This window comes from Medicago truncatula, chromosome 5, assembly GCF_003473485.1.
Source record: "Medicago truncatula cultivar Jemalong A17 chromosome 5, MtrunA17r5.0-ANR, whole genome shotgun sequence".
NCBI classification, from domain to species: Eukaryota; Viridiplantae; Streptophyta; class Magnoliopsida; order Fabales; family Fabaceae; genus Medicago; species Medicago truncatula.
In genome coordinates, this window is record NC_053046.1 from 4988584 (window position 1) to 5001474 (window position 12891).

The 12891-nt window shown below is 31.6% G+C and overlaps 1 protein-coding gene across 1 annotated transcript; it reads right to left on the reverse strand.

Moving 5' to 3' along the window:
• Positions 1-4508: 4508 nt before the first annotated feature.
• Positions 4509-8831, reverse strand: LOC11420535 (malate dehydrogenase, glyoxysomal). The gene is made up of 9 exons (XM_003611460.4): positions 8618-8831; positions 8319-8540; positions 7480-7794; positions 6275-6364; positions 6089-6172; positions 5525-5560; positions 5158-5247; positions 4911-5005; positions 4509-4810 (listed from the first exon to the last, which is right to left on the reverse strand). Exons 1-9 carry the CDS (start codon positions 8687-8689, stop codon positions 4738-4740), a joined length of 1077 nt encoding a protein of 358 aa, XP_003611508.1. The 5' UTR covers positions 8690-8831; the 3' UTR covers positions 4509-4737.
• Positions 8832-12891: the final 4060 nt, after the last annotated feature.

Below are 12891 nucleotides of genomic sequence, written 5' to 3' on the forward strand. Positions count from 1 at the left end.
TTTGACATTCTGAAAAAATGAAACACGAGTATGGATCTTTGAAATGTGAACCAATTAACTCTAAATTAGGATTCAAGCTCCAAAGTCTACACTCGACACTTAAGAATTTATTAATTAAAGAGAGCATGTTTTACACATTAGCACATATGAATCATAACTCAATGTTTATTAGGGCTGGCAATGAACCGATACAACTCGAATAAAGTTCGGACTCGACTCGGTAATTAGTTCGTTGAACTTGGTTCTTGAGCTAAAGATTAAGTTCGTTAACTAAAGGAGTTGAACTTGAGTTATATGTAGTTCAATTCGTTTGGTTCACGAACTGACTCGATTATATATATATATATATATATATATATATATACACACACACACACACACAAAACTAGGTAATAGTATTTAACTAATAGTAAAATATAATAGAAGCAATATAAAACAACAATGATAACAGAGTGGACCTGGATAGTTTTTAGCAATGGAAATATGTTGCTTGTAGTGCCATGGTGTTTTAGCAAAGCTGCACTACTTTGTTTTTGTCCCACATCGAAAGTATTTGAGATAGATATAACAATATTTATCTATAAAAGAAGTGGCTTTGCTACTCTTTGATATGAAGGTGGGCAATCTATTATTTCACGGTTGTGAAATGGCTGTAGCCCTCTTTGCTTTAGTTTTTTTTATTTTTATTTTTTTTATAATTTTTTTTAAAATATTAATAGGTTTAAAATATGCAATTTTTAAATAAAAGAATAAATTTTAAAATTATGTGATTCGAGTAAATGAACCTAACGAGCCGAACCGAGTTGCTCGTGAACTTTAAACGAGCCGAACTCGAGCCCAAAAAAAGGTTCGTTTTGAACTCGAGTCGAGTTTCAAGCTGAACCAATTCTTATCGAGTCGAGCCGAGCTCAGACAAGTTCAACTCGACTTATTTCCAGCCCTAATGTTTATATTCATAAACCACTATAAAGATACTTCTACTTCCTCATCCTCCTCCAAGAAATCGTTTGATTTTTATTATTGTATTTATAAAAAGATTGTAAGATTGTTAAATAGATTAATGAATCGTTTAGTACCTACTTTTAAGAGACTATATTACATCTATACGACTCTGACACTTATGTTTTTAACCGTTGATGAATGTGAATGATTTGTATTAACAAAATTGAGATGGAAAGATCAGAGATTGAGAATTGAAAAGAAAAAGTACACATAAACTCAAGTAAAATAATATGACAAGTCAAAATTTTGATACCCTGGATGCCACCCTCTTGGTCCATGCTCGGGTCACCCCTGTTTTTAGTTCTAACTGCTCTTGGTGTACATTATTTTGAAGAAGAAAAAAAGACTTTTCAAGTAGTACTATATGCAATTAAAGAGGTCATAGCAGAAGATATCTGACAAGTCCAAATAGTAGCTCAGTGATTAATTATTTGTTCTGTGTAGTTGCCCACAAGATCGGCCTTTGTAATTGTTCCACATCATCATTGCTCTCCTTTGACTTCATTTACTATCGCAGACACTGCAGCAATTACTACTAGTACTAGTATTAAGTTCATAACTTCTGTATTTATTATACTCCTCTGTCAAAAATAATCACTCCTTGGTCGCAAATTATCTGATATACTCCACTTGGTTATTTTACATATATTAAAAAAACTTTAAAGATTAGAGATAAAGAGTGATATTTGTACAATTATATACTCCCGTCCTGTATATAAGACTATTTTGCCAAAATCACGGGAATTAAGATAGTGGATATTTGTATTATAGTTGTTTGTAATCACTATTGTTTTTACAATTTTATCCTTTAAGAAAGAAGGTTAGTTTATGTTTTCAACATGTTATTTATTATTGATTGAAGAAAAAGATCTATAATAAATAGGGGCATGTATGTAAAGAAATAATTAATGTAGTTGGAAATAACAAAAGGGTCTTATAAAAAGGGACAAAAAAAATTCTCAAAAAGGTTTTATAATTAGGGACGGAGGGAATAGTACTACCTCCGTTCCTTTTTAATTGTCACATTTTGACATTTTACACATACCAAGACAATCAATAGTTGTTACTACTTTTGATGCAATAAGTTATATTTTTACTATAATGACCTTATTCATTTAATATCTTATTTCATATATTTCTCTCTCCTCAATAAATAATTAAGGGTAATATTGATAAAACATTATTTAATGTTGCATTGAACTTTGAAAGTGACAGTTAAATAGAAACAAAAAAATCTCCAAAAGAGACACTTAAAAAGGAACGGAGGGAGTATAACTTATATGATAATTTTCTTTTTCTCTCTCTATTGTTTTTATCCAATAAGAAGAGAGAAAAAGAAAATTATCATATAAGTTATACTATATAGTTGTACTAATAAGAAAAGAGAAAAAGAAAATTATCATATAAGTTATACTATATAGTTGTACAATCAATTTGCAACAACTTTTTAACAATTTTCTCTCTCATACTCATATTATGTTTTTATTCTCTCTCTTCCTTTTTCTTTCTATATTATTTTTGACCAATAGAACTGGAGAAAATGAAAGTTGTCACCAATGGTTGTTCATATATCATTACTCGTCCATAAAATATGTCCCCGTAAGTATAACTCAGTTTGTAGAGACATGCATTGTTATATATAGGGGTCGGGGTTCGAACCCTGGACACCCTACTTATTCATCTTAAAAAGTGAATTCTATCCATTAGACTACTTGACTCCAAAAAATAGTGTCAATTAAATACTAACAAGAGACTTGTTCATTCAAGTGACAAGGGAAATTTGACATTTTAAACATTTGAAATGAGGTTCGATTTCTGCGACATGCGAATGAAAAAAAAAAAATTGTTGGGAGGAGAGAGCCTACTTTGTATCCTTGATACACCACTTTGTTGGGGTCTTGTCATGAGGATTAAGAGGTTGCTTCAGGGTGTGTTTGTCATCTGTAGGGGTGTTTGAATTCAACCCGATCCAAAATAAAATCGCAAACTAATCCAAAAAAATTGAAAATTGCAAAAAATCGAATATTTTTTGATGCGTTTGGATGTTGTTTTGTATAAACCACTAGGATCAAATCAGATTTAGGATCACTTTTTCAAAACCGAACCAAATTGAACTGAATTGCAAAAGGAAATATTAATACTTTTTTTTTTTTATTATTATTAGCATTATTGTGTTGCTTGTTGGTTTTTAATTTTATATATTGCATTTTAAAATAATCGATAATTTTAATTTTTTAATATATTTTGTATCAAACCTATTATTTTACCGTGTTTGTGTAATATTAATGTTAATAAAAAAATATACTCTTAAAAAAAAGTAAAATCGATCCAAATTAAACCACATATATTTGGATTTGATTGGTTCAAATTTTTTTAGAATAATCATTCAAACCGAACCAAACCGCATGTAATTTTTATTTTAGATCGAATGACATTTTAGCTCAAAATCGATTCAAACCGCACCACAAACACCACCCCTATCTATCGTGAGGCCAACAAAGCTGCGGTAGGTCTAGTAATATGACTTGCGAGTTAAATGGACGATCTTAATCAGTTGTGAGTTCCTAACTCCTTTATTGATTCCTTTGCAGTTTCTTTGACTTTGGCCCTTTTATTCTCAAACAAAGAAACTTGACTAGTTGAGGTCTAGGAACTATGAAGTCTCCAATATTTCCCTATTTGTATTAAATGATTTTCTTATGAAAATAATGTATGTATGCATGAGCTAACTTAAACCAATTCTTGTCATGTGATATATACAAAAAACATTGTCCTCTAAATGTTCATAATGAAGACGGACATTCCTATGCAAATTTTAGTAAGTATGTGAACTTATGGGTATGATGAATGCTATTTATACCAGGTTGCTCAAAGCCCAATAAAAAGAAAAATCAGAATCTAGGATCCTGCGATATTTTATTAGGAAAAAACGTCGATTGAAACTTACGTTCCGATACATTTGTTCCATTGAAAACTATCTTCCAGTATGAAGGAAGGGCTTTTCTAGCAATTTTGGAGGGCTAAACAGCATTTATCTATAGATAGAGATTCAACTTCTATTAGAATTCTATTAGAAGGTTGCTTAATAGGACCTCATTTTGGGATTATACTGTGTTATGGACTGGGAAAATTGTCACACACCAAGAGCATTGCACTCTAATAAAATTGGTTGAAATAAATCATTAAACTAGTTTTATCGTCTTTTAACCCTATATTCTAATGAAAAATAAGGTCCTGATAAATGATAATCCAAAATTATATCAAAAGGTACGGAAAAATCTTATTAAAGATTGTTTCAACCATGACTCAAATTCGGATTTTTTCGAACAATTATCATTAACTGAAACTCATTAAAGACTTGATTTTCAAACGAACGTGCAAGCAATACTTATAAGTTATAAAAATGAAAAGGGAAATGAATCATTTTTTAATACTTGAATATTTCTTTCAAACAAAGCTTAAATGAGCATGTTATACTCCATAAAATAAAAAATTAAAGATATATATTGCCAGGGAAAAAAAATGAAGATATATAGAATCTATAGATACAAAATTAAATGAAATAAACACTTTTATTATTGTAATGAAAATGAATAACTATTTCACTTTTCTAGTGCGGGTTCGGTATTTGATGATATATTATTGATTCGTCAACCACATAACTTATTTGTAAATTTTGATCTCACAACTGACAGGGCTCAATCCCACCACTTATTTTCAGGATGTGACATCAACTTATTTTCTGATGAAAGAAACTCCCTTCTCCACGCTTGTTGCTAACTCTTTCTTAGCCTTTTCCAAACTTGCCCTATTGAAATATAAGTAGATACATGTATATAAGTCTAATGCTTCATTTTTACCTATATCGATAGAAAATTTGTTTGTTCAACAAGTTACTGGCTGCATACCTCTCATAATCACTTAGGGGACCAAGAGGAAGAAATTCCTCAACTCCGTTACGGCCAAGTCGTACTTTTGATGCAAAGAATGGCAATTCAGTTACCTACGACAGACTTTGTTAGTCCTTAAGAAAAAGTACTTGTTCAAGCTTCGACTTCGAGCAGAAAAACCAAATACTATGAGAATCTGTTAAAACTATGACAAGGAAGAGGATCTAAGACATTCTTTTATGGAAAGCAGGACTTCTATACCTACCTGCGAATCAACGTATGCACATTGAACAATATCAGCCTCTCCTTTCAATGCACGAAGACACGCATCTGCAAACTTAACAGCAGCGTATGCCTGCACTTTATTAAACAGTTGGCATTAAATTTACTTGAACCAATATTGTTAAGAAGTCATGAAAGTTATGCAAACAGGGTCAAACAAGAACGAAATTTCAAAAAAGTAAGCAATTGAGATCTATCTTTAACCATACAACTATATATGAATGACCACAATTGTTTTTCTTAAATGTAATCATGACCATTCATTTATTACTTTTTTGGTCAAGATTAATTCCATTAATAAGTATAGGCTCTCATTTTCCCATCTATTTATATTCAAAATAAACACTAACCATTGATAGTGTTGCAGATCCAGCTCCAGCTTTGGCCTAGAGAAAATTACAACATTGTGCAAGTTAGAATCCAAATGTATAGATAATCCATAGTAATGAAGGAATCATGTATACTTTTTTTTTTCATATATACTTGTATAGCATAGGTTACTTCTAAAAAATAAATAATCGATACATTCCACCAAGACAGATTAGTATTTTCAAACTTATATTAATCAAGTGTATGCATCCCTGCATATAGAAAAATTAAAGCCTAAATTTTTTCCCATGCAAGCCTCTACAAAATTCAAAGCATTTTATGCTTGAGCCAACTCACATTCAATTAGCCTCTCGAGTCTCAAAACTTTTCCTACAAACAAAGGAGGAGTGCAGAGTTGCCTGTTACTCCAGCCTCTCTGCTGTCTCTCACCACCATATAATTTAAGTCAACATATTTAATACATTGATCATTAAGACCGCCATAGTTGATAGGTAAAGAACAGATTAGTAATGATTGAACATTGGAATATTAGATATCGGCATTGAAGTAAACAAAGACTTTTGAAGTAGACTGTAAATTTTCACCTCAACAACTTCTGTTCCCCCGTTTTGTATGCGATCTGTCAAGTACTCAATTTCCTTTGGGGTGAAAGAGGAAGGAGGTTTAACCTGAAATTTGAGTGGCAGAGGTAAGCAGTAGAAATAGTAATAATGCAGACCTAAAATCAAACATGGTAACAACTAAGAATTAGAAATAGTTATAGTGCAGACCTGAGAAAGAAGAGGTAAAATCGTGATTCCGGCATGTCCCCCGACAACAGGAACATCCACATCCCTTGGATCAAGACCCATAACTTCAGCCTGAATTTTAGGTCCAACAAGGAGAATAAATGAAGTGCAATTCAACATTAGATCAAATAATAGCAGACCACACTACGATACAATATGTGATAGCTACAAGCACACATACGTATTCTATGATATTCACTTGAGACCTCAACAAGCAATGTCATAGAATAAAATCTACAAAAACTAGATGATTAGATGGACGTATGAGTATTACTTTATTCACAAAACCAGAATTCCAACTTCTGAACTGATATTGTAACTGAAAAAAAAATTAACACAAAAGAAAATACTGCAGTTTTTTCAAGGGATCTGCAAACTTCCCATTCTTTCCTACCCAGTTTCTGCCCAGCCTCACCCTTCCTGTCATTACGTTAATAGTATCATTTAACATAACTGATATCACTCCATCCACAACTCCTTGGCAGCTCAGCATTGTTCTAAGCTATCAGCATTAATATCCCCTTTTACCATTATTCCCTCCTTACCCATGTCTATTGATCCTCTATTCCCAACAATGTCCTTAGTATTAGGGGTCTATAAAAAATCAAGATGACAATACCAGCTAAAGTATTTTAAAGATTGTATTAATTTTGATAAACCAACAATATTAATTACTTGAGTCCAAAAGAAACTATTGCTCTTCATATAGAGTATGAATGAGAAAGCACGATACCACTCTCTGTGTGTAGCAAGTGTTTCAAGTGAAAGCTTTATCCAATGGGATGATTTAATCTTCGCCACAGAAACATACCTAAGCATGTAAGCAATTTAGTAAAACCAACCTTGATCACCAACGTGTGGTTATACGACCATGACACTTAGCTCACGATACCTTCTCACAAATATGCTCACTTTATACGTGTAACTGCGGTGCATACTTGTTTTTTCCATATTCAAAGATCATCATAAATTGGAAGTCCAAAACTTGCCCAAAGATTTAATTTCTTACTTAAAGTATCATGGGTTGTTGTAATTAAGTGATACACATAGCTGGTCACGCTTGAAGCAAAAGGAAGTTTGCATTGGAGATTTTATCAGTTTAATTTAAAAAATTCATTTCACTGTCCTAGTTATGATGTAAGTGTAACATAAAAAGCTGGACATAGTAATTAGTAGGACATACATACCACAAACGTATTGGCCCTAACCACGTCAAGCATTGTCACTCCCAACAGTCTCTTGGGATCATAAGTACCAGCTCTTTTGAAAACCTCAGCCGCAATAGGAACAGTGGAGTTAACTGGATTGCTTATCAAGTTTACAATCGCCTTAGGACATTGCTTTGCAATTGCTTCACAAAGCGTCTTAACGATCCCAGCATTAATATTGAAGAGATCATCTCTTGTCATTCCAGGTTTACGGGGAACACCAGCAGGAATGATTACCAAATCCATACCTGTTAGTGCATCCTCAAGCTGATTTTGCCCCAAAAATCCTCGAACCTAAATATCAAAATCTTCTTGGTCATATCAGCATAAAAAAAAAAAAAAAAAAAAAGCTTATAACTTATATGAAAATAAATTGATCTTATGTTATCTTTTGTTATAAAAATAGCTTATACACAAACACTTATATGATAATCGCTTATGCTATAAGCTTTGTAATTCCGACACTTCCGATGTAAGGACACCAGGCATGACAATGACACATGTGATTACATTCAATTAATTCATTTTTCAAATTTTTATCGGTGGTCGACATTACTGTGTCGGTGTTGTGTTCGGTGTCTACTTTGTGTCAATGCTTCATAGTTCATATACTATAAGCTCTTAACTAAGTTGTGTACCCAAACAGAACCTTACAATGTAAGCACAGATACTCCTTGGATTAGGAGCGTCGCGGATACATATTGTGTCCAACAACGACACGACACCGACACATCTAATTACATGATTTATGTCATTTTCTCAAATTACTATCAGAACCAAATTATAAATGACGAAAGAAGAAAGAATTAGAAACATACAACAGCAGAAGTATCCATGTGACTGATATCAGAAGTAACACCAGGAGTATTAACAACATCATAAAGATGAAGAACAGAAACCAATGGATTGATCTTCATCAACATAGAAAGAGGTTGTCCTATTCCCCCTGCAGCACCCAAAATCGCAACTTTGAATCCTGGTGATCCACCTTTGGCACGGCAATGAACATTGGTCAAAGAAGAACCACCATGTTCATTCATCTGCATAACATAATACATAGTTATAGATCATGTTATTGTTGATCCAATTGGAAGGAGAAAGATGATGAAAAACGTACCTTGAGATTGGGAGGATTGAGGTGGCTGGCGATTCTTGTGATTCGTGAATTTGCATATGAATTTGGCTCCATAATTTAGTGATCAATATTAACTTATTGATTTCAATGTATATATACAATTTTTGGTTGTTGTTGTTGTTGATCTCTGTGTAAGAAGGTTAGCGTGTGGAGAAAATTTTGATCGGTGTAATGTGTGTTATGTTTCGAATTGGGAAGCGTGAAATTTGACCTTATCAAAATTCTCGTATTTTCCTATTTCCTATAAATATTTTAAATATTTTTGTTTTGGAGTGTACACTTTCATTGATTTTGATAAAATTTGTTTTGTAAAATTGATATTGGCTAAAAGTCATTATGAAAAGTAATTTGTGTTTTGATACATTTATATAAAAGTGAATTGGACTATATAAATTTGTGTAAAAATCAATTCTAGAATGCTACAAATTCTAACTTTAAGTATAATCAATTCTGGATGCAGAATCAATTATATTTAATATAATTTTCTTTTTAGATTTGTTTTACAATATTCTACATATTTATGTACGATTTCATTAAAAAAAAATACATAAATTAACTTAAAACTAAGGACTAAAAGTAGTGATTGAAAATTTATAAGGACTAAAAGTTGAATGAAAATGTTAGAGGGACTAAATATAATTATAGGGACCAAAAACATATTTAACTCTTTAATTTAATATTTTTCCTTATCAACAAATTAATTTATTAGTCATGGAGAGTAACTTAGACAATTGACTCAACTTCTTTTATTAAAATTGTACGCATGAAATATGATTTAACTACATTTTTTTAATATGTTTAGTTTAGTCAATTTTCACTTATTCACTTCAGAGTAATATTTAACTCTATCATATATAATGTTTAACGTTTACCATCTAAAAACACCCTCTGTGATCTAAAAATTCAAACTACTCCAATCTAAAAATATATAGGTGGATTTTATAGAAGATGAAGAAATAAGTTCAATGGTGGTGGTGGAGTGACTAGTGTTGGTCACAAAAGGTTCTTATTACAATGTCGACGTCATAACCAAAGAAGAAGAAGAAATAATGAGGGAGATAGAAAAAAAGAATCCAAGGGAGAGAGAACACATGAAGAATGAGTAAATAGTCAATTACCCCTCTGAAATTGTAAGTTTCGTCAATTATCCTTCTGAAATTAACAAAACTTTAATTATCCCCCTGAAATTGCACAACGTTGATCAATTTACCCCCTCTTATAATTCAGTGGTATAATTGTAATTTTGGCATATACTTGTCGTATAATTGTATTTTTTTAAGGGCCTATTTTTACTAAGAGACCGGGCCATCGATTTCACCGGGACGCCCTGCTTGCCATAAACAATTGGATAGGTATACAACGTGTTAATATGTGTTCAATATTTTCTTATGCATGAGAGCTTGGTCTTGGGAAAACGCCTGAAGAGAGCTTGCTTTCTTATTTGAATGGATGTTGTTTGGTGTCATTGGTCGACGTGGACAAATTACAAAAAAATTTCTTCAAAATGAGACAGTGGATTGTAATTCGATAATCTTTCAATTTTTTATATATAAATTAATAATTAATTACACATGAATAAAAGGCAAACAGACAACAACATGCACTACTATACTTTTTGATGTTTTCGGATGGTTTGTTGGTAGGGTTGGTAGGAAGTCTTTATTAGTATATTCTAGTAATTGGTTTTAACTGCTCTTTGGGATGTTTAACTATTGTTAGTTAGAATCTCAAGATAAGGTTGGGTGCAGATCATTCCAATTAATTCGAAGAGAAGTAGAGGACACATATAAAAAACAAATCAAAATTTGTAGTATTTGTTTCATTTTAGCATATAGATAGACATGACGTACATAGATACCACTGTGCTGCTAGTTTTATACTACTATTACTATAGCACCAACATAACTCTAGATAAGACAAAGTGCTACAAAACATTCATGAATTTTGGACGATTAACTGACTAAGGAGTCCAATCCAATGACTAAATGACCATAATATTCTCAAATCTCTTATATCCAAGTCAAAAAAGTAATGCCTTAAATAGAATACTAGCTTGTCTCTATTTTAGTTTTTTATTATAAATCCAGTTCAATGATCAGTTAATTTGAAAAACTCAATTACATTGTCTATTAACAGGTCTAATTAAAGTTAAAATAAGGTCATGTATGGATTTATGTAACGCATGAATTTTTTTTTTTTTTTGAGAGGATAACGCATGAATTGTTAGCATCTAGAAAATTTGAACCAAAAATCTAAAAAGGAGCATATTTTAAATTCTCAAGTTTACGACGGATGTTAAAACTATTATTAGACTAGTATGTTTTTAGCTCTTTATTGATTGGTAACAGGGGATGTGATAACTTATAATACTCATTTTTAAACTACTAGCAGTCACAATTAGGAATCACATCATAAACCAAATGGCTGAATTAGTTCAACTAATCCTTCCTTTTTATTCTGAGTAAAAGTTATATTATGATAAATTTAACTATAGAAGTGTAGAAAACTATAAAAAACCACTGCTTCATGACGTGTAACAACAGGGATGTCGTTTACTTGGTTCAATGACCAAATGATGAAACTATCATGACTTGCCAATACCCGACTTTATCAACTTTAATGGGAAATTAAGGTCTTAAGGTCACCGACAAAGTGCAAAGGGTATTTGGTAGTAGTGGTATTCAGTAGTAGTACAACATTAAAGTCAACAAATACATTATTTTCTATGCTGTTCATTCTTTTGTAGATTCTGTAATTATTTGTTGCTAAAGGGTCCACGATGAAAGACCGGTTAAATTTGTATGAGCTTCATTTGCATAGTTTCATTGTTGTTTCAAAGGACTTACTAGTAACTTTGTCAAAAAAATAAAAAAAAAGGACTTCCTAGGAACAATGTCACATTGAATCCTAGTCTTTAAATTTATCTCTCGATAGGACTTCATTGCATCATCACCAACACAACTATTTCCATTAAAAATTACAGAATCATGTCACGTTTAAAAATTAAAAATCACTCAGTTGATGCTTTAAATCTTGTACTACATCATTATAACAATCATTTCATAAATCCAGACCAGCAATTAGGCATATAAAAATAGAACTGGTATCTGCCCGAATTAGCAACTTTGACGGGGAAAATTCAAATTGGCTGGATTTGAGTTTGGATTTTCTTCGATTTTAAAATATGGGGCATGTTGGGTAATGGGGTTAGTGATACTCACCCTAGACTCGTCCACTTATATCAAAGTTACATTTGTACATCTCTTACTTTGGAAACGCTTAAACAAACTCTTAAATCATATTCATATGATTATTTTTACGTTGAGCCTTTGACAAATCCTTTCATTTAGTATTTTTGTTAAAAAAAAGTTAAATTGTTGAAACTAACATAGTTTCAAGCTTTTTAATGTGGTTCAAGATCATGCGGAGATCGGACAATGCAGAGATACTTGAACCTCATTAAGTATGGATTGAGGTTTTATTTTTTACCTCTCTTAGAATCGGGGAAGAATACAAGGATACCCGAACTCCATCGAATATGGTGGCAGTGAAGGCAAAACTCATTCCCGCTCTACCCCATTGCCATGCCTACCGACAGTTCATCAATTGAGACAATCAATTATTTCACAAATTTACAGGTATTAAAAAAGTGGGTTATGCAAACAAATGTCATGAAAACATTTGTCAAAGAAACTAAAAATTGAAACTTTTTATTTGAAACACAATTTTAAAATTTTCAAAAATTAAGTACGCACTTTCAAGTAGAATAACACTATTGGTTTTTTGGTCAAACAAATTGGTTTTCTTAACAAAAATCTTTTAATGCATTTGTTGGCATTTTCTTAGATCATGTGAACTTGTGCACTAAAAAAAAAAAAACAAATTGTGTATCGAAAATATAAATTTTTAAAATAATGAATACACAAATTTTAAAGAAAACTCATATACACATGATGTATCTAATCTATAATATAAACTAGATAAATCATTTATTTAATAAATTTAAAATGTATTTTTTTTCTTCTTATAATAGTGAGTAGATGATGTATTTATTTTCTTAATTTGCATTCTAAAGGCACAAGTTAGTATACTATCAGTTTCCCTTCTTGTCCGTGTGAGCTTAACTCAATTGATAAGATTTTTTTGGTGTTGTTCATGCATTATCCTTATCAACTACTGAGCTAAGTTCACGGAATGTTAGTAAGGTTTAGTTTAACTATCGTAAACATATAGATAGTTGATTCTTCACGGCGACG